Below are 23,268 nucleotides of genomic sequence, written 5' to 3'. Positions count from 1 at the left end.
CCCTCTGTGTATTTCTGTCTGCGTCTCCCTCTGTTCAGCGTGACGTCGTCCCTCATGCCGTGTGTGGATCTCCCTGTGTCTCTCTGTGAATTCTTAGTTTGTGGTTTCCCAGTTTAGTTTAGTTTGTATACTTGTTCCGCCAGCGAATAAAGCTGAGTTTTGAGTTCATTCCCTCGTGCCTGTGAGTCCTGCATTTTGGGTCCTACTCCTGCCTGCCGCACGGCGATTCATGACAGTACGACGTCACCAGTTATGGACCCAGCAACTCACAACCCCTCCGCTGAGCTCCGGGAGGATTTGATCTATACGGTGGAGTACCACTGTCAGGAGTGGGAGGCGCTGCCAGGAGACGAACACCGGGAGGTCGTAGCCGCCCGTCTACAGCGGATGGTGTCCGGACTCCCGTGGCTGTTCGGCGCGCTGCACCCCCACATCCGGGACTTCCTTGTTTCCACCGTAGGCGTCCGCCCGGAGCTGCCTCTCCAGTGTGAGGGGTCGGAGGACGTTCAGCCCGGTCCGCTGGAGGATTCGCGGCCCGGCTCATCTCCTCCCCCCTCTCGGCGAAAACGGCGCTCACGCCGCCGCCGCCCTAACGTTTCTGAGCAAACTCCGGTGGTGAGTGACACTAACTGTTTCTTCCATGCCACTTCCAAGTCGGACCAACTCGGACAATATTCTGCTCTCCAACCTATATATTTAGAAACCGTTTGTGTGGATGCTCCTTCGGACCCAGGAGTTAAGACTGTTTCATCTGGAACTGTTTATTCTGGAGCTATGTTTATTCAGTCAGCTGCCCGTCCGCTTTCAGCTCAGTCCCCTGCTCAGCAGCCGTCTGTAGCTCAGTCTCCAGTGTCACCTGCTCAGCAGCCACCTGTAGCTCAGTGTCCTGTGTTTCCTGCTCAGAAGCCGCCTGTAGCCCAGACACCAACTCCACCACCACCATTTTCGCCCCAAGCTCTGTTAGCCGCCCGGCCCGAAGCTCTGTTAGCCGCCCGGCCCGAAGCTCTGTTAGCCGCCCGGCCCGAAGCTCTGTTAGCCGCCCGGCCCGAAGCTCTGTTAGCCGCCCGGCCCGAAGCTCAGTCGCCACCTCCACCACATTCAGCCTCGCTTCCCATAGCACAGTCACATCCACAGCCTGACTTACTACAAACCTTATTTCAATCCTTAGCCCAGTCAATAGCTCAGTTGGTAGAGGAATCATCAGCCTTATCGACAGCTCAGTTAGCTCCCTCGCAGCCCTTCACAGCTCAGTTAGCTCCCTCGCAGCCACCCTCAGTGCAGTCTCCAGTGTCCCCAGTGTCCCCAGTGTCCCCAGTGTCCCCAGAGTCCCCAGTGCAGTCCCCAGTGCAGTCCCCAGTGCAGTCCCCAGTGCAGTCCCCAGTGCAGTCCCCTTTAGCACAGTCACCCACTCAACCACCACCTACTCCACTCTCACCACCACCGTTACTACAGACATCAGTTCAGTCCCCTGTGCAGTCATTTACTTCTCCACCGTTAGCAGCTCAGGTCCCCGTGTGTCCAGCAGCTCAGGTCCCCGTGTGTCCAGCAGCTCAGGTCCCCGTGTGTCCAGCAGCTCAGGTCCCCGTGTGTCCAGCAGCTCAGGTCCCCGTGTGTCCAGCAGCTCAGCTCGCACCTGAACCTTTGGCCCAGTTCCCCGTAGCAGTGCGGTTTTCTAGCCAGCTTAACATTGAGCCCGGGGTCCTAATCCTCTCTGGCTCTACATCAGCTCCTGCTGGAAGCTCGGATGAGCTCATCCAGGACTCCGCGGCTCCCACGCCGCCATCTACCTCGTCCGCTGGGGGTTCCAGTGAGCCCGGCCAGCACCTCCCTGTCTCCGCTGGAGGGTCCGAGAGGCCCGTTCAGCCTCCTGTCTCCGCTGGAGGGTCCGAGAGGCCCGTTCAGCCTCCTGTCTCCGCTGGAGGGTCCGAGGGGCCCGTTCAGCCTCCTGTCTCCGCTGGAGGGTCCGAGGGGCCCGTTCAGCCTCCTGTCTCCGCTGGAGGGTCCGAGGGGCCCGTTCAGCCTCCTGTCTCCGCTGGAGGGTCCGAGGGGCCCGTTCAGCCTCCTGTCTTCGCTGGAGGGTCCGAGGGGCCCGTTCAGCCTCCTGTCTCCGCTGGAGGGTCCGAGGGGCCCGTTCAGCCTCCTGTCTCCGCTGGAGGGTCCGAGGGGCCCGTTCAGCCTCACGCCGCATCAGCTGGAGGGCCCGAGGAGCCTGTCCAGCCGCCATCTGCGACCGCCTCGTCATCACCTGGCCCGGCTACATCCGCCTGTGCTTCTGCTACGCCTGGCCCGGCCTCAGCCTCTGCAACCTCGCCTGGCCCGGCCTCAGCCTCTGCAACCTCGCCTGGCCCGGCCTCAGCCTCTGCAACCTCGCCTGGCCCGGCCTCAGCCTCTGCAACCTCGCCTGGCCCGGCCTCCGAGTCTTCGTCTGCTGCAGCCTCTTCAGAGCCTTCGTCTGCTGCAGCCTCTTCAGAGCCTTCGTCTGCCGCAGCCTCCTCTTCAGAGCCTTCGTCTGCCGCAGCCTCCTCTTCAGAGCCTTCGTCTGCCGCAGCCTCCTCTTCAGAGCCTTCGTCTGCCGCAGCCTCCTCTTCAGAGCCTTCGTCTGCCGCAGCCTCCTCTTCAGAGCCTTCGTCTGCCGCAGCCTCCTCTTCAGAGCCTTCGTCTGCCGCAGCCTCCTCTTCAGAGCCTTCGTCTGCCGCAGCCTCCTCTTCAGCTGCTTCGTCTGGTCCAGCATCCTCATCAGCTGCCTCGTCTGGTCCAGCATCCTCATCAGCTGCCTCGTCTGGTCCAGCATCCTCATCAGCTGCCTCGTCTGGTCCAGCATCCTCATCAGCTGCCTCGTCTGGTCCAGCATCCTCATCAGCTGCCTCGTCTGGTCCAGCATCCTCATCAGCTGCCTCGCCTGGCCCTGCGCCCACCGGGCCATGGCCGGCACGCCTGGGACTGGAGGGCCGCCGCTGCCTTCCGCGCGGTCGGCCTCCTGAACTGTTCCGTCGTCTCCTTCGCCGCCGCCGCTGCCTTCCGCGCGGTCGGCCTCCTGAACTGCTCCGTCGTCTCCTTCGCCGCCGCCGCTGCCTTCCGCGCGGTCGGCCTCCTGAACTGCTCCGTCGTCTCCTTCGCCGCCGCCGCTGCCTTCCGCGCGGTCGGCCTCCTGAACTGCTCCGTCGTCTCCTTCGCCGCCGCCGCTGCCTTCCGCGCGGTCGGCCTCCTGAACTGCTCCGTCGTCTCCTTCGCCGCCGCCGTTGCCTTGCGCGCGGCCGGCCTCCTGAACTGTTTCCGCGTCGCCGCCGTTGCCTTGCGCACGGTCGGCCTCCTGAACTGTTTCCGCGTCTCCGCCGTTGCCTTCCGCACGGTCGGCCCCCTGAACGGCTCTGTGTTTTGGGTTGTTTTCTTGGGCTCCGGTGTTTTCTGTGCTCTTTGTTTTCTGTTCCGAGCCCTCCGTCCTGGGCCCCCGCCGCCCGCCCTGGGTTGTTTTCTGTTTGGTTTTGTTTTTCTGTGTTTGGGCTGTCTGGAGCCAGCCCTTGAGGGGGGGGTACTGTCACGGTCCTGGGTCTCCTGACCCAGCGTTTTTAGTTCTTTGTGATTTTCGTATTATTGTACTTGTGTGATTTATTCTATGGCTTCTAGTTTTGATCCCTTGCCCTTCATGTCTCCCTGTGTGCCCCTCTGTGTATCTGTGAGCCCTCGTCTCTCCTTATGTTTTATTCCATGCTTCCCCTGCCCATTATGTCTAAGTTCTCCCCGTGCTCTCTCTTCCCCCTGTGTGCCCTCTATGTATTTATGAGCCCTCGTCCCCTTTCGTGTTTATTCCATGTCTCCCCTGCCTGTTACGTTGGTGTTCTACTCGTGCTCTCTCTCCTCCTGTCTGAACCTCTGTGCTCCCTGTTTCACCTCTCCCGTCAGTGTTCAGTTCACCCCGCCCTGTCTCGTTATGGCTATCAGTGTCACCTGTGTTCCCCGTGTGTTCCCACTCCCCTCGTTAACCCTCTGTGTATTTCTGTCTGCGTCTCCCTCTGTTCAGCGTGACGTCGTCCCTCATGCCGTGTGTGGATCTCCCTGTGTCTCTCTGTGAATTCTTAGTTTGTGGTTTCCCAGTTTAGTTTAGTTTGTATACTTGTTCCGCCAGCGAATAAAGCTGAGTTTTGAGTTCATTCCCTCGTGCCTGTGAGTCCTGCATTTTGGGTCCTACTCCTGCCTGCCGCACGGCGATTCATGACATTATTTTTATTTAGTTTCGACTTTGGATTTTCAATTTTATGTCAGTTGTAATTAGTTTTTACCAATTGTTTGCTAGTTTAGTTTAGTTTCTATTTTCTTTTTGAAAATCCTTAGTTTCAGTTTAGTTTTGATTAGTTTCAGTTATATTTTTAGTTGTGTTTGCAAAAATTAAGTGTAACAAAATCCCAGTTTCATCATATCAGTCATGCTCTTCTGCTTATCCTTGGGTATTGAGACTAACTATTAACTTTTGCAGCACCAGGTGTTCGTAATTTTGGTTCAAGTGAATTGATAAACCTTTTGAAGGCAATTGACTCACACAGTTATGTAGATGTCCCCGTCCTGTTGTCTCGGGATGCATCACGCTACCTTGCATGGGGTTAGCTTCTGTTTCTGGGGATGAGGGTTGAGTGGGGGGAGCTCTTTGAGGAGGGGGAGTGTGCTCCCCCTTACCTTTTCAAGGTAAGCTAGGTTAGCCTTCTTGTGTGAGCTTTTCAAGTGCACTTTAAGGTTTGTGGGATTTTTTCCCTTTAGAAATTTCCCTCATAATTTGTCTCTTTCCACTACAAGACACTTGCTTTATCCAAAACACAGTCATATTCAAAGTAATCCCAAATTGGACTCTGGCGCTTTCTCCCGACTTTTCCTGACATGATTCTGCGCGTGGACGGAGCAGCAACACAGACGACTTGACTAACGTACTGGCCACCTGCTGGCATAATGAGACAGCAAGAAAAAATCCGGAAACTAAACTTCATTTTCACCCTTGACTATTGTAGGACACGCACACATCAATGAAACTAAACACATTTTTGCTATAAATTCAGTTAATTTTAGTTAGTTTTGTGAACACTCATTATAGTTTTAGTTAGTTTTCCTTTTTTTTATTTTATTTTTATTTTCGTTAACGAAAATGTTTTTTCACTTCTAGTTTTCGTTATTTCGTTAGTTTTCGTTAACGATAATAACCTTGCTCTGCACACTGGAATAAACATAATCAACATGAGCAACATTTTACTGCGTGTTATTTCACCATCTTATCGATTCCAATGCTCCATCCTTATTTGGTTTGCGACATTATGTTTATCTAGAACTCCACTCTGTCTCTAAATGTTTGAAGAATTTTTCATGTTTGGGGTCAAATTTTGAGAATTTGACCATAAGTAAAATTTATGGTGTCATCACCCCCTTCGGGGCTTACCTTTCCCAATGTTGATGATATTCCTCCCTATTCTTTGCAAGTACCCCCTTTTGGTGGCGAGAAACTGTTGGTGTGGTCAAGTGGGTGCTGTAAAAACAAAAGCTCAGGACAGAACAGTTATCAGTCATGTACTTCATACAAAATTAGCATATATTTGATTTCATATTGATCCTCTGAGTGTAATGGTACATTTTAATTTGAATTTATCGAAGCTAAACACAATAATTTTTCTTTATTTGGTCTTGTTCTTGTGCAGCACCACCTCTCAGCACATGCCCCTGTCGGTTCTATCCTACTTTTAAATTGCTGACTATTTCAAGAAAGCACCTAAAAAACGGAGACCAGTGTTTGTTATTACATATCTCCATTTTGAATGTGACAAGCCTACCATTTCCCTGTTATTCCGAGCGAGCCCTTCCGAGATGTATCCAGTCTGCAGTCAGAGATCTTATTCTGAGTATTCACAGCAGCCGTAGCCTCTCCAAGATCTTATCCGTGCTGACTCAATGAGCCCATTTTGAGAAACTCATGCCTCTCCCATCGTTCCAATCCCAGTGGGCAGCCTTGTGGGGGTTTGAACAGCCGGTTCCGCTTTCTTAATTCTTCGATAAGTCAGGGCCAAGCCAGCTCCGATCAGCCAGAACCCTGTTACCATGGTTCCGAATAGGTAGATATCTTCAGTACTCAGGCTCACCCAACCCAAACTTCTTGTTGAGAAAGGGGTGTCAATTGCATTTAGGGACCAGTTGATCCAATCCATAATTCCTCTTTTAGGTTTTAGAGAACAGACTGTGAGAGAGTGTTCCAAGGAAAAGTAATACAAAAAACATGAGACAAGACAAGGACATAAGAGGCTAAGCAGGGAAGCTAAGGGAGAGGAGGAGGAGGAGAAAAGTGCGACCGCCTTCGTCAAGAGCAAAAGCAGAAAGAAAAAAAAAAAAGAGGGGTCTGTTAAGAGGGGTCTGAGGAAGAGGTTAGCATAAGCCTGCAAAGGTTTTTATCTGGCTCCAAGACCATTATCAGTCCTTCCTTTCTTCTTGCCTCTTTTTTGGCCATTTTGCAAGCTTATCCCATGGCTATTAGCTAAATGTTTCTATACAAGCTAACACTTCACCGTGTTGGAATTCGGCAGGGAAAAAAAAGAAACTGAGTTCGGCCTGATTTTATGTTATAAAGATGTCCTGTACGTGCGCAAAATACAAGTGCAATGAGTCACTTCTAATAATCTGAGTCCGTTTAGATCTTTTTTTTTTTTTTTTTTTGCCTGTCCCGTTTGGCTCTTTTGCCATCAGAATTGTTGTCTAAAGGCAAAGAAAGATGCCCAACGGATTTACTTTACCAAATTGACCATCCCAGCCTTGCCGTAATGGTCTATTTGATTCACCTTTTATTGTTCATTTTATTTTCACTTACTGAATACGAGACAGACTTGACTGGGGGAAAGAAGGGGAGAAAGAAAGAGGGAAAGAGAAACAGCTGAGAAGAGGGACGGGGGAGAAGGGCAAAAGACAAAAACCAACAGAATGAGCAGAAGAAAAAAAAGAAGAAAAAAAATGCATATATCAATCACCTGGGTCACCTGCTGAGAAAGTTTAGATCATTTAAAACGTTAGGTACTCATCAGAAATTCACGAGCTTACAGAGAAGTGTCCACACAGGTCGCCATCTTGGCTCCTCCAGCAACTGATATAAGATGCCATAAGCTGAACACAGCTTCAACCGTCTGTTTGTTGAAAAATAGTAACGGACTGCATTTTCTTGTTAGTAACTTTAACGGCGTTGTAACAATAGGAATAGTAATTAGTTAGATTACTCGTTACTGAAAAAAGTAACGCCGTTTGTAACGCCATTAATTGTAATGCAGTTATTCCCATCACTGATTATTAGAGAGGCACTGGGTTTTTACATTTGTATTGATCCGTATTTGATCTGTTGATTGTCATCACAATAATCGGCCTGTCTGGATCCATTTTCATTCACTTGTGATGAAAATGGACCAAAACAGAATAACTGACACACCACACTAACGATACTATGAGGTGACGTTATAATACACTAAAACAATCATAAAATGTTGTATTATTACTGTTAACCATTCTTCGCCGTCAGTCCCTTGACCGTGGTCGGGAGACGCGAGGGGAGATGCTTCCTCCAGGGCCGAAGTTTGTCCTCCTTCGAGGTTAACTCCCTTCACTTTTGTGGAGTAGTGAGGCAGACAGAAATCAGCCGAGGCACCGGAGAGTACTGAAGAGATGAGGCTTTAATAACAGTACTGCACACTTCGAAAACACACTGCATAGCCTGTAGCCCGTTAGAACGCTGCTCCCGGCCGCCCTCTCTACCCATGACACACTCTCTCCATTTTTATTTTTAGATAAAAGTGTTAGCCATTACCGCATATAAGGTGAGGTATAGTATCAACGAGTGCACTTCAGTGACAAAGAGGTTGGCTCAAGTAAGGTGTACATACATGTGCAAAATAAAGCATTTCAAGTGCTGTTAAGTAGAAAAGAAATTACACAACTGTAACTATTACATGGCGACCGGGAATAACTAACTTATCCTAGCATCTAGGAAGGCACAAATACAAATGGTTAAGTGCATGTAGATAACCCCGTAGGTCCTTCAGATACTTTACTCACTTTTGTTTTTAAATGTAAACACTGGAACAATGAAAAATATAGCTCTTTTAAACCATTGTAGCTAACAGTGTAGGAGGCTGAAACGATTTAAACTTGAACTGAATCTTCAGTCCTACTTGGAACTGTCCATGGTAGGTAAACCAAGCTAAGTGATCCACACTCCATACCGATCTGGAGCTCTGCGCCGACGAGTTGGTCGCTGAAACTGCTGGCCCGGGTGGTCTGGCTCACCCACCACACCCCCACCATTCTCATGGTCTACATGGGAAGGGGACAATGGGACAACCACAACCAGAGCGGGATCAGCTGCAACTGAGACAGAAGGCTGAGAGGAGCTGGGGCCATTGCCAGTTGCAGTAGAGAACAGACTGTCCAGACCCAGATCACGGTCTGCTTGGTCATCCTCTAAAGCTGGTGGTGGGACCTCTGTAGGGGACCACTGATGAGCTTGATCAAGGACCCAGGTATTGTCCAGTGGCTCGCGGCAGCGATAATGCTTTAGCTGGTCATGGTGGACAACTTTCACTTTAGACCTTGGGTTCTTCTGGATCCGATAAACTAGGTCATCCAATTGCCCCAGGACAAAGAATGGTCCTTCATACGATGGGAGGAACTTTCTGACGTGACGTGTTCCTTTGATGAGATACCACACAGGATCTCCAGTCTTATACTGTGTGTGGCAACAGTTCTTGTCGTATTGCCTTTTTGCACGCTTGACTGACTCACCCAGGGCTTCCCTGGCAATGAGGTGGGCCAGCTCCAGCCGCTCACGCATTTGCTGCACATACTCTGGAGCTGAGGGTTGGTTGTCTGGATCAGGAGGTAGACCTGCGACAAGGTCCACTGGCTCACTCAGTTCGCGGCCAAACATCATGAAGTTCGGGGTGAAACCTGTAGCACTGTGTTTGGTCACCCTGTAGGCCATAACAGCGTACGGGATCATCAGGTCCCAGTCCCAATGGCAACGCTCTGCTGTGGAGGCCAGGATCTTCTGGAGAGTGGCATTGAAACGTTCAACCTGGCCATCTGACTGGGGTCGGAATGGCGTTGTATGAGTCTTATCTATGCCAAACAAACTGCACACCCCCTGGTACACATTAGATTCAAAATTGCGTCCCTGGTCACTGTGCAGTGCTTGAGGTATCCCGTAGCGGCACACCCACTCAGATGCAACGACCTCGGCAACGGTTGCAGCCCGTTCATCTGGGATAGGAAAGGCTTCGGTCCACTTTGTAAAGTAGTCTTGTATCACAAGCACATATCGGCTTCTGCGCTCCGTCTCATTCAGTGGTCCCATAATGTCCAGCGCAACGCGCTCCATTGGGGCTCCTACCCGGACAGTTCCCATCGGAGCTTGCGGTGACATGTCTGTTCTAGTGTGCATTGTCTGTTCTGAGATGTCTGTGTTGGTAGGAGTGTTTTGACATAAAATGTCTGACTTTGTAAGAGCAGTTTGGTCTAAAGTCTTTGTTTCTGGTGTAGTGGTGTTATGACTTACCCCCACTAGACACACCGCTGTAGTAGCCGGTTGTCCCTCCACCCTCACCGGACTCAGCAACAGGGAGCTGGTGTCAGAGTCCAACTCGGATTGGACTGCCTGATGACTGGTCCCCCCGAGATGCTTGGGGGGGTCCTGCACTCTGCATGGACATGACTGGCGACAGGGTCTTCTGGAGAGGCTATCAGCATTGGTGTGCACTCGACCTGGACGGTGGATGATCTCAAAGTTGTACTCAGCAAGCTTCTCGAGCCATCGAGCTAATTGTCCCTCTGGCTCTTTCATTTTTGTTAGCCACCGTAGACTGCTGTGGTCTGTGCGCACTTTGAAAGGCCATCCAAGGAGGTACTGGCGAAAATGGGACGTGAAATCCACGACGGCTAGTAGTTCACATCGTGTGGTGCAGTAGTTTTGTTCAGTTCTTGATAGCTTACGACTGTCATATGCCAGCACACGTTCCACGCCCTGTTGCATCTGTGACAGCACCGCGCCGATGCCAGTGTCGCTGGCATCAGTGTCTAGTGTCATTTCTCCCTGGTCAAGTGGATAGCCAAGAACAGGGGCAGAGGTGAGTCGACACTTCAGCTTGTCGAAAGCTGCTTGGTGCTCAGCATGCCACTGAAAATGTGCATTCTTCTTGGTCAGGTTGTGCAGGGGTTCGGCTATAGAGGCAAAATCTTTCACGAACCGGCGATAATATGAGGCCAGGCCGATGAAGCGTCTGACCTCCTGGATGGACGTAGGTGTGGGCCACATCTGAACTTTTTGAACTTTGCTGGGGTCGGTAGCCACACCATGCTCGGATACCACATGGCCAAGATAAGCAACTTCGCGGCGAAAGAGGCAGCATTTGGCAGGTTTCAGTTTCAAGTTAGCTTGTTGAAGTCTATAGAATACCTGGCCAAGCCGTTGCAGCATCCCCGACACATCCTTAGCCAGCACGATGATGTCGTCCAAGTAGACCAGGCAGGTCTCCCACTGCATGCCAGCCAGGACGCGGTCCATCAGCCACTGGAACGTTGCCGGGGCATTGCATAGTCCAAATGGCATGACGTTCCACTCAAAGAGGCCTGTCCTAGTGCAGAAAGCGGCGGCCCTGCGTGCTCTAGGTGTCAGCTCAACCTGCCAGTAGCCTGATGCGAGGTCTAATGTGCTGAACCATCTGGCAGTTGAGAGTGTCCAGCGTGTCCTGGATGCGGGGCAGCCGGTAGGCGTCTGTTATAGTGTGGTCGTTGAGAGCCCTGTAGTCAATGCAGAGACGGTATATCCCATCTTTCTTACGCACCATAACGATGGGCGAGGCCCAGCTGCTGCAGCTGCGTTGGGCGAAACCGCTCTGTAGACTGTCTTTGTTTCAAGATGGCGCCGAGTATGGCAGCCTCGTCGCGAGCTCCCCCAAGCAACGGCTTTCTTCTGTGTTTAATTTTCCTTTTCCTTTATTTTTTCACGAGCAGCACTTGTCTCCTTGTGTATGACCGACAAACCTTACTGGACATAAAAGACGGTCTTTCTTATAACTTTCCGGAGTTCAAGTTTTGCAACACGGACGCTCCGTTTGCAGACCCCCCATTCATCTCACCTGAGACGCCTTTGTTCTCTGGCCCTGGAGGCCGCAAACGCCGACACAGAGGGAGAAGATCTGGCGTTCTGGTTCGACTGAGACGGCGCACTTACAGACCACCGTTACCCAGTTTATTACTGGCTAATATGCAGTCTCTGGAGAACAAGCTGTGCGAGCTTCGGGCACGGATCTCATTCCAGCGAGAGATGCGGGACTGCTGCGTGATCTGCCTCACAGAAACCTGGCTATCGGACAAAGTACCGGACTCCGCAATACAACTGCCGGGGTTCTCTGTGCACCGCGCGGACAGGTCACAGGATCTTACTGGGAAAAGCAGAGGCGGTGGTGTGTGTTTCATGATCAACAACAGCTGGTGTGATTATGCGAACGTGCACCCGGTCAAATCCTTCTGCTCACCGGACCTGGAGTACCTGATGATTAAGTGCCGGCCATTCTGGCTACCGAGGGAATTTACAGCAGTGATTATTACGGCTGTTTACATTCCCCCACAAGCCGACACTGACCGTGCACTCAGGGAACTGTACAGCGCGATCAGCAGCGAGGAAACCGCACACCCAGAGGCAGCGTTTATCACAGCCGGAGACTTTAATAAGGGAAACCTGAAGAAAGTCTCACCAAAACTCCATCAACACATCCTTTTCAACACACGTGGAAACCGGCTACTCGACCACTGTTACACCTCCTTCCGGGATGCGTACAAAGCCCTCCCCCGCGCCCCATTCGGCCAATCAGATCACTGCTCCATCCTGCTCCTGCCCGCCTACAGGCAGAAGCTGAAACAGGAAACTCCAACCCGGAGGGCGGTGCACTGTTGGACGGACCAATCGGAGTCTGCGCTGCGGGACTGTTTTGATCACGCGGACTGGGAAATGTTTCACGTGGCCGCCAGAGACATTGATGAATACACAGACTCAGTCTGCGGATTTATCAGGAAATGCGTGGAAGATGTCGTCCCATCCAGAACAGTCAAATCCTTCCCAAATCAAAAACCCTGGATTAACGGAGATGTTCGCGCGGCACTGGCGGCACGGAACACCGCCTTTGCCTCCGCGAACACATCGGACTACAAACACGCACATTACCAACTCCGGAAGACGATCAAAGCAGCCAAACGTGAGTACAGGGACAGGGTGGAACAACAGTTTGACAACCCTCGGAGTATGTGGCAGGGACTAAACACGATCACAGACTTTAGAGGGAAAACCAGCACACCGCAGACCACGGCCTCTCTGTGTGAGGATCTAAACGTATTCTACGCTAGATTCGACACAGCGAACACCATGAGACCAGACAGTGTGCGCACCGCGGATGACGTCAGAGCGCACACTGTGTCTGAGGAGGATGCGCGGAAGTGCTTCAGGAAGGTGAACGCACGCAAAGCTACTGGTCCGGACGGGATTCCCGGCCGCGTCCTCAGGTCATGCGCGGCTCAGCTGGCTGGAGTGTTCACGCACATCTTCAACCTTTCCCTCTCTCTGTCTGTAGTCCCAGCCTGCTTCAAAATGGCCACCATCGTCCCTGTACCCAAATCCTCCACCATCTCCTCATTGAACGACTGGCGACCTGTAGCCCTGACCCCCATCGTAAGCAAATGCTTCGAGAAGCTGGTCAGGGACTTCATCTGCTCTGCACTACCCGACTCACTGGACCCTCTACAGTTTGCATACCGCCACAACAGGTCCACTGATGATGCCATAGCCCTGACACTACACACTGCCCTGTCACATCTGGAGAAGAGAGACACGTATGTGAGAATGCTGTTTGTAGATTACAGCTCAGCATTCAATACCATCGTTCCCTCGAAGCTGGACAGGAAACTGCAGGATCTAGGACTGAGCAGCTCCCTCTGCAGCTGGATCCTTAGCTTCCTGTCTGACAGACGCCAGGTGGTCAGACTGGGCAGCATCACCTCATCCCCCATCACACTGAACACTGGTGCTCCACAGGGGTGTGTACTGAGCCCTCTCCTGTACTCACTCTACACCTACGACTGCACAGCCACTAACAGCTCCAACATCATTGTGAAGTTTGCGGACGACACTACAGTGGTGGGTCTTATCACCAACGGTGATGAGACGGCTTACAGGGAGGAGGTCAGCGCCCTGACCCACTGGTGTCAAGACAACCATCTCACCCTCAACGTCGCAAAGACAAAGGAGTTGATAGTGGACTTCCGGAGGTGCAGAGAAGTACACACCCCCATCACCATCAACGGCGCTGCTGTGGAGAGAGTGAGCAGCTTCCGGTTCCTTGGTGTACATCTGGCTGAGGATCTTACGTGGTCAGTACACACAAACAAAACAGTGAAGAAGGCGCAGCAGCGCCTCTTCTTTCTCAGGAGACTGAAAAGATTCGGCATGAGCCCCCGCATCCTCAGGACCTTCTATCACTGTGCCATTGAGAGCATCCTCACTGGATGCATCACCACCTGGTATGGCAACAGCACCGCCTACAACTGCAAAGCTCTCCAGCGAGTAGTGCGGTGCTCTGAACGGATAATTGGAGGTGAGCTCCCTCCCTCCAAGACATCTACAGGAAGCGCTGCCTGAGGAAAGCGGGGAGGATCATCAAGGACTCCAGTCACCCCAGCCATAAACTGTTCAGACTGCTTCCATCAGGAAGGAGGTTCTGCAGCATCCGGTCCCGTACCAGCAGACTGAGAAACAGCTTTTTCCATCAGGCCATCAGACTGCTGAACACGTCATAGACACCTCAGCTTCACTACTGGAACTTCAACATTATGCACTCCACACTGTATATAAATGCCACTTGTTTTGCACATATTCAACTCTGTATATTTTATATATTTTATTATTATTATTATTATTTTTTTTTTTTTTTACTATTTAATTTGTAAAAATGTGTATACACACACACACACACACACACACACACACGTAGGAAAATATTTAGTATACACATCCAGAAATGCATACACTATTATATATTGTACATATATTTATTAGTTTCAGGTTGGCCATTCTTGTATTTTGCTCGTTTGTGTTGTTGTGTTTGCACATCTCTGTTGCTTGTGGGGCTCGCACACAAGAATTTCACTCGCATGTGCTGTGCCAGTGTGCCTGCACATGTGATGTGACAATAAAAGTGATTTGATTTGATTTGATAGATCTGCTGATTAGCATTTTGCTGCTTTTCCCCTGCCATTCTTCGTGGATTTTGTTTGACTGGGGCACCAGGACGGGTTATGATGTCATGCTGCACAAGGCTGGTTCGGCCCAGGTCAGCAGGCCCTGTAGAAAACACATGTCCATAAGTGCAAAGCAAGCGTTTCAGTTGGAGCTGTTCATAGTCATTGAGGTCTGTGGAGCTCTGGGCATAGAGCTCCTGCAGGTGCAGAGGAACCACAGGAGGGCTGGTCAGAGAGTCTGCAGCTGGGGAGACCATGGAGGGTTCCACAGTCTCAGCTGGCTGGAGGAGCCCGGCAATGGATCCCGCCTTAATTGTTACTGCTTTATTGCCAAGGTTAAAAAGGCGAAGTGGGACAGCTTTAGAAGGCTGTGCGTTGACTAGGACTCTGGCGATAAGTACTTTGTGCTTCTCAACAAAACCTTTGGTGGGACTAAGCATCATGTCACCTCGAGCTGCTGCACCAGGATGCACATTGCCTTTCACCATATACTCTTGCCCCGGTTCCACCACCACAGTACTAGCTATTCTCACTGCGTGTGACTTTGTACTGGCTTCGGTTTGGTAGTCGAGCACCTCTTCACCGAACAGAATGATGCGGCGTTTGCCGAAATCAAGACGTGCTTCAGCTTGAGTGAGGAAGGGATGCCCAAGCAGCACCTCATTTCCTGCTATATCTGCCACCAGGAAATCAACATCCACCTGTCGATTGTTGATATTGACAGGTATCTGGGCTTCACCTAGCACTGGCACGTCCCCAGGTCCCACACCAAGCAAGGTCTCAACAACTGAGGGCTGTAGTGGTGGTCTCACGTCTGGGTGGATGGAGTTGTAGTAGGGCAGCAGCAGCACGCTCCTCCGGGCTCCACTGTCCAAAACAGCACATACCTCCACTTCGTAGAGGCGCATGGGGATACTCATTTCTTGGCTTTGGCACTTAAGGTGGAGCACAGTGGGTTTTGGGCTGTCCCAAGGGCTACTGTTCAGTGTTAAGGCCTTGGTGGTTTTGTGAAGGGAAGGGCACTGCTTTTGGACATGGCCCCAACCTTGACAGTTATGGCAGCAAACCCCACTCCTTTTAAAATTTCTGTGATTGTTCGGTGTTGTCGAGGGTGTGTGTGGGACAAAACGATTCGGTGAGGGGCTAGCTGCAGGTGCATGCTCAGCAACAGTCTCATCTTTGTCTTTTTCTCTGACGACAGCAGCTCGGGGCCGGCGTTCAGCTGCGTTACGGGCTCCTTGCTGCATGGCACTGGTTACATAAGATGCAGCCCTTTTAGTGGTTTCGTGTCGGTGGGCTATTTTGTATGCACAGGCAAGTGTGGCTGGGTGCCTCTCTAGCAACTTCTGTACTATTTCTGCATCACCCAGCCCATTGGTGAAAACTTCAACAGCTATAGAGTCTTGTTCAATCTCTGCTCTATTACCATATGCAACAGCCACTTTCCCATAAATGTCATCTCTGAAAACATGCAGGGCCTCACCAGGTTTACGCACTCGCTGCCTCAGTTCTACAGCAACAGCAGCTGCATGGTCAGAAGAAGGGCCATATGCAGTTTCCAGTTCGTCCACCAGGCGGCGGTAATCCCATTTAGATGAGCGGGGATTTCTGTGGATAATGGCCCCTGCTGCTCCAACTAGGCAGAATTTAAGCTGAGTTGTCATTGGTTTTTCTGACCAATAGTTGGCTTCAGCGCAGCTCTTAAACCTGTGCAGAAATTCCTTCCACGGTGTGGTGCCGTCATATTGGCCCGGACGTGGGGTGGGGACTCTCTAGTGTCACCGTCCTCTTCACTGTCAGGTGGGGGCTGACGGGGCACACAGCGGGTCTTGCCTGGTTTCGAGCGGGGTTTATGCTGTGCAGTGGTTTCCCCATAGCTTATGGCTTCATTAAGGCTACTGGAAGGCATACATTGCATGGGTGTATTTAACATTGCGTTAAACTGAGCCGGTGTGCTGTGTACAAAACTGTCCATGTGAGCGGAGGAAAATGGGTTTGAGTCTGGATAGTGGATTTTCATTTGGGGAGTAGGAGCTGGATAATAGTTCATGCTGCTGCCCGTGTTTCCCTCACGGCCGTAGCTGCGGCATTCAGCTTCAACGAAGGGATTCGTGCGGGAAAACTGCGGCCGGGCAGGACCATCGGGCGGCGCGAATACACCCTCTCCATTAGCATGTGTGTTAGCACAACTTTCGGCACACAGGAATGGGTTCATATGTTCACATTTAGTCACAGCCCTGTCTCTGTTAGCTTCCCTAATGCTCGCGGCACCCTCGGAGACACTGGTCAGCGATATGAACGGGTTGGAGTAATTGGTCTCAAGTCCGTACTTTTCACAAGAATGGCGAGCAGCGGCCATCGCGAGTTAGCTTAGCTACGGGCTAATACACTTGTAATTACGGTCACTCGGCTTTATCGTTAGCCGCTTTAGCCTGTCGGTTTTTCTCAGTGCTCACCACTCCTTTGACAACGTGAGAGGGTCCCTTCGTGGTCGCCAGTGTTAACCATTCCTCGCCGTCAGTCCCCTGACCGTGGTCGGGAGACGCGAGGGGAGATGCTTCCTCCAGGGCCGAAGTTTGTCCTCCTTCGGGGTTAACTCCCTTCACTTTTGTGGAGTAGTGAGGCAGACAGAAATCAGCCGAGGCACCGGAGAGTACTGAAGAGATGAGGCTTTAATAACAGTACTGCACACTTCGAAAACACACTGCATAGCCTGTAGCCCGTTAGAACGCTGCTCCCGGTCGCCCTCTCTACCCATGACACACTCTCCATTTTTCTCTTTCGCTCCCCGCGTTTCCTTCACGCGCATGCTCACACACACATCACATACACTCCTTACTGCACCCAGTCACACACAAGACGGCAATTCCCGCAACATTACTATTGTTATTAATACATTTTGTTCTTATTAAACTGAACTCGTGCCCAGGAGCTAAACGTTTGTGTTCTTTTAATCTGCGAGTTAAAACCAGTGCAGGTGGTGGAAGACAGAAGGACTCTGGCCAAAATAACATCACTGATGGACAGAGTCTCCCACCCTATGCATGTAAATGTTGTTGAACTGCAGAGCTCCTTCAGTGACAGACTGCTGCATCCTAGATGCATGAAGGAGCGTTTCCGCAGGTCCTTCCTCCCTGCAGCTGTCAGACTGTACAATCAGAACTGCTCCCAACAAACATAGATGTTTACATCAATGCTGTAACTGCAATAATTTAATCAACCGATTCGCACTACAACCTGGTTTTCCTCTTACCTGTAGTTATTTTTATTTAATTTTATAACTGTACAGTACTCTGTTTATAGTAACCATTGTCCATGTGTAAATATGTAAGAAAAATTGTGTATGTTTCTGTTCTGTGTACTGTTTGTTTGTATATGTGTCTTTCTGGCTGCTGTTACAACCAAATTTCCCCTTGTGGGACAATTAAAGGATTATTCTATTCTATTCTACTCACATATGTATACATATACACTGTTTTTTATTTTATTCTATTTATTTGATTATTTATTTATTTTCCGCCTTCCTTGTATTGGTTTCTCTTCTTACTTTAGCACCTTTGTGGTTCAGCTACCCAATTTCGCTGTCCAAGAAACTGCACAATGACAATAAAAAGCTCTAAGTCTCTATTCTAAAAACAAACACCGGAAAAAACAACATTGGCCACGCCCCCCATTCTGGTCATTTCCAGTTCCAGGTTCTTCCTGCTCCAGCACCGAGCAGAGGGAGGAAAGATGGCGGCGACCGAGGCTGACAGAGATCCGTCTGCTTTATGCTCGGAGTTCCTGGATTTCTCCGCCAAAGACACCGCGTCGGTAAGCGGCTCCAGGAGCCTTGAGCCCCGCGGACGCTGCGCAGCGTGTCCCGGTGTGTGGCCGAGCTCCGGCCGCTGCTGTCCGCGCGGGTCAGCGATCCGTGGTTGTTTTCATGCTAATGCTAATGGTAACCCTAAAGCGCTACAACTGTGTGTTCACGCCTGTTAGTAACGCTGATTAAGCTGTTAACCCTTTAATGAGACGGTCCTGAGCGCCTGTTTAACGTCAGAATCACCTGGTTGCAGAAGGTCACCTGACCTGAGTACACACAGGTGAACTTGCCTGTGCAATTGTGAGAGAACAGCTGGAGCAGGTGAGCATCTCGGGTGTGTTTGACAGCTGATGGATAGATACATGAGGTTCAGGTAACGGGGTGGAACAGGTCCTGAGAACGCTTAGACCGCTGCACAGGTACGTCTCACATTTAAGTATGTTTCTTTTTCCTACCTACAGCAGGTTGTTTACCTGACTGATCACCTGATTGATCAGGCCTTACAAAGTGTACCCTGACAAATTCTCCTGATGGAGGATCGTTACCTTTACCGCTGATTCTGAGACTCACCTTTATTTTGTCCTGCTGGCTGAACATAGTTGTGCCGCTCTATAAGAACACTACACCTGTGTGTACCTGCTGACCTCATCAACCCAGCAGGTAGTGTAATCACCAGGTGGGCTAAAACTTTGCAGAGGCTGGAGCGGAAATACAAATTTTAATCTAATGAAACACTCAGAAGATCATCAGGTTCTCTGATCGATCAGGCTGCTCACACAGCTCTCAGGACACGGACAGTTTCCAGTCTGACGCAGCAAAGTGTTTGAAATGTGCGCACCTACACACACACACACACACAGCCTCACTGCTGCTCTGTCAGCAGCAGCTGTGTTACAGTCAGTCTGAGTTTAACTCTTCATGTTGCTCTAATATTTCAGTCTTAGGCTCTGTTCACACTGCAGGCGAAGGTGCATCAAATACAGCTTTTTTGACCCTATGTGACCCATCTATCCGATCATGGTGTGACAGTGTGAACGGCACAAATCCAATATTTTCAAATCCGATCTGGGTCACTTTCGTATGTGGTACTGAATCCGATACATATCTGATGTTTTAGAAAGCGACTGCTATTTGAATGGTCATGTTGCATTAAATCCGTCTTTTAGAATAGAATAGAATAGAATTCAACTTTATTGTCATTGCACATGCACAGGTACAGGGCAACGAAATACTTGTGTCAAGCCAGCCTCCAATTCGAGACTTGCAGTCAAGCCAGCCTCCAGTTTGTTTTACGTTCCCTGTGTATTCAAAGTATTACGGGAATGGATGTGGAAACCGGATTTCAAAATAAAAGCCAACTTCGAGTGAATTAACAGATATGTTAAGAACATAATAACATATAATTTAGGCTTTTTTTTTATTTATTTTTTTTTACAAACTCTAATGTTAGATCTATATGACACAGCCTTGTACCCTAATTGTGCCCTGTCACTATCAAGGCCATCTTATTTTGGATTTCAAAGTAAAAGCCCTGTGAATCTTCATTTTTGAACTACTCTTTCAATGACTTAATAATGCTCTTAAAAGCAAAAGTCGTATTTCCAAATACTATTTGAACTTTATATCAACGCTTTCCAACTCTTTTTCACAGTGATACCATATCAATATCAAGTCATTCTGATTTTGCTCTCAAAAATAAAAGCCTTTTCAAATTGTCCATAATTGACCCAACTTTCAGTGATTTCAAAATGCTCTAAAAAGGAAAATTCCTGTTTCCACAGGGTAATTCCACCTTAGATCAACAGTATACAGCCCCACAGTGATACCATATCAATATCAAGTCATTCTGATTATGCCTTCCAAAATAAAAGACTTTTTAAATTGTCCATAATTGACCTAACTTTCAGTGATTTCAAAATGCTCTAAAAATGAAAATTCCTGTTTCCACAGGGTAATTCCACTTTAGAGCAACAGTATACAACCTCACGATGTTACCATGTCAATTTCAAGTCAGTCTGATTTTGCCTTTCAAAATAAAAGCTTTTTCAATTTGCCCATATATGACTTACTCTTGGAGCGAATTCAAAATGCTCTAAGATGGAAAATTGCTGTTTCCACAGCATAATTCCACTTTAGATCAATAGTATCCAACCCCACAGTGATACCATATCAATATCAAATCAGTCTGATGTTGCCTTCCAAAATAAGACTTTTCAAATTGCCGATATACGACCTACTCTTTTAAAGAATTCAGAACGCTCTAAAAATGAAAATTGCTCTTTCCACAGGATAATTCCACTTTAGATCAACAGTATCCAACCCGACAGTAAAACCATGTAAATTTCATGTTGGTCTGATTTTGCCTTTCAAATTAATGGCCCGTCGAATTTGTCCATATGTGATATACTCTTTCAATTATTTCAGAATGTTTTAAAAATGAAAATTGCTGTTTCCACGGGATAATTTCACTCAAGATCAACAGTGCACACTATCACGGTGATATCAAGTCAATTTGCCTTTCAAAGTAATGGTCCATTGAAATTGTCCATGTATGACCCACTCTTTCACTGACTTCAGAATCCCATTAAAAGCAAAGTTGCTGTTTCCACAAGATCATTTCACTCTACATTGACAGTATACAACCCCACAGTTTTATCACGTCAGTATCGGAATTATAATTGTTCATTTGGTACTTTTAATAATTAAACGCGGATGCTGTTAACAGGAAAATTACTGTTTCCACTAAGTAATTGGAGTTCATGCAAACCATACACAACCTCTACAGTGGTAACATCTCAATCTCGTTTTGCATTTCAGAGTACAAGCCTTTTGACTTTGTTTATAGGAGCTTCTCTTTCCACAACTTCAGAATGGCATTAAATGGAAAGTTCCAGCTTCTATGAATTAATACCAGTTTGTGCCAACACATATCATTGTATATAATCTAACAGTGGAGTTGGTGACCATACTTTTCGGTGACATTAGAATGCTGTTAAATAGGAAAATCCCTGTTCCCATGCAATAATTTTTCCTCTAAATCAATAATATACTCCCTCAAAGTTGTACACTGTGAAAATCAAGTCTTTCTTGTTTTGGATTTAAAAATAATCGCCCTGGAAATGGTTTGCAAGTTGTTTTGTAATTTCTTTATATAGAATGACATCTTTCCACAGACTTGAAATATGAACGTACCATCAATTACAACTTACTGGCAATTTCAGCTTCCTTTTACATCTTCATGATTCGAATTCTGTCATAATCAATTGAGTCTGATTTTGCTTTTCAAAATGAAAACCCAATATGTGTTGAAACAGAAATTTTCATTTTTAAAACATTCTGAAATAATTGAAAGAGTATATCACATATGGACAAATTCGACGGGCCATTAATTTGAAAGGCGAAATCAGATCAACATGAAATTTACATGGTTTTACTGTCGGGTTGGATACTGTTGATCTGGAATGGAATTATGCTGTGGAAACAGCAATTTTCCATCTTAGAGCATTTTGAATTCGCTCCAAGAGTAAGTCATATATGGGCAAATTGAAAAAGCTTTTATTTTGAAAAGCAAAATCAGACTGACTTGAAATTGACATGGTAACATCGTGAGGTTGTATACGGTTGACCTAAAGTGGAATTACCCTGTGGAAACAGGAATTTTCCATTTTAGAGCATTTTGAAATCACTGAAAGTTAGGTAAATTATGGGCATTTTCAACAGGCCTTTATTTTGGAAGGCATAATCAGAATTACTTGAAATTAATATGGTAACATCGTGAGGTTGTATACGGTTGACCTAAAGTGAAATTATCCTGTGGAAACAGCAATTTTCATTTTTAGAGCATTTTGAAATCTTTAAAATAGTAGGTCGTATCTTGGCAATTTGAAAAGTCTTTTATTTTGGAAGGCAAAATCAGAATGACTTGATATTGATATGGTATCACTGTGGGGTTGTATACTGTTGATCTAACATGGATTCATCCTGTGGAAATAGCAAAATTCTGTTTAAGACCATTTTGAAATCGTTAAAAAAGTAGGTCGTATATGCTCAATTTGAAAGGGCTTTTATTTTTGAGAGCATAATCAGAATGACTTGATATTGATATGGTATCACTGTGGGGCTGTATACTGTTGATCTAAGGTGGAATTACCCTGTGGAAACAGGAATTTTCCTTTTTAGAGCATTTTGAAATCACTGAAAGTTAGGTCAATTATGGACAATTTGAAAAGGCTTTTATTTTTGAGAGCAAAATCAGAATGACTTGATATTGATATGGTATCACTGTGAAAAAGACTGTGGTTGGAAAGTGTTGATATAAAGTTCAAATAGTATTTGGAAATACGATTTTTGCTTTTAAGAGCATTATTAAGTCATTGAAAGAGTAGTTCAAAAATGAAGATTCACAGGGCTTTTACTTTGAAATCCAAAATAAGATGGCCTTGATAGTGACAGGGCACAATTAGGGTACAAGGCTGTGTCATATAGATCTAACATTAGAGTTTGTAAAAAAAAAGAAAGAAAGAAAAAAAAAAGCCTAAATTATATGTTATTATGTTCTTAACATATCTGTTAATTCACTCGAAGTTGGCTTTTATTTTGAAATCTGGTTTCCACATCCATTCCCGTAATACTTTGAATACACAGGGAACGTAAAACAAACTGGAGGCTGGCTTGACTGCGAGTCTCGAATTGGAGGCTGGCTTGACACCAGTACCACAATGCAGTTTGCATCCATCCAGAAGTGCTTTAGTGATATAGATATATTACAATATATATTAGCAATAGTATAGATATGTAGGTATATTACAGAAATGGGTCTATTATGGTATGTTATAATGTACACTGTATGAAGTATGTTGTGAATATTCGTACTGTAATGTACAGGCTGTAGTGAGTACAAGCTATGTACAGGCTATGAACAGGATATAACTATGAAAAACTATACAGAATATGAAATAAATAACTTTACAGAAATCTGAGATATACAGCTATACAGAAGTGGGAACTATGCAAGTTGTAAACAGTTGTAGAATTAAAAATTATCCAATGTACATAATGATTATTTACACAGAGCTATACAGTAGTGCAGTTAAGATAAGTGAGGGTGTGGATAGTTTCTACAGAGGCTATATAAAGTGCTAGTGGTTGTGAGTGGTGGTTCAGTCCATGTTATTATT

At 47.8% G+C, this 23,268-nt stretch overlaps 1 protein-coding gene across 5 annotated transcripts in view; it reads left to right on the top strand.

Annotated features, from left to right (window-relative positions):
* Window positions 1-17,999: 17,999 nt before the first annotated feature.
* The window catches only part of ubr2 (ubiquitin protein ligase E3 component n-recognin 2), a 55,933-nt gene continuing 50,664 nt past the window's right edge, over window positions 18,000-23,268 (top strand). For all 5 annotated transcript variants that reach the window (XM_085368964.1, XM_085368966.1, XM_085368963.1 and 2 more), the window contains exon 1: window positions 18,000-18,099. In XM_085368964.1, coding sequence (XP_085225090.1) covers window positions 18,019-18,099 — 81 coding nt within the window. In that variant the 5' untranslated portion in view covers window positions 18,000-18,018. The remainder of the gene's footprint in view (window positions 18,100-23,268) is intronic.

Source organism: Diplotaxodon limnothrissa, linkage group LG13, assembly GCF_057381915.1.
Source record: "Diplotaxodon limnothrissa isolate DT_005_m linkage group LG13, D_limnothrissa_male_GT1.1, whole genome shotgun sequence".
Taxonomy (NCBI): domain Eukaryota; kingdom Metazoa; phylum Chordata; class Actinopteri; order Cichliformes; family Cichlidae; genus Diplotaxodon; species Diplotaxodon limnothrissa.
This window is presented reverse-complemented; position numbering and strand designations above follow the sequence as displayed.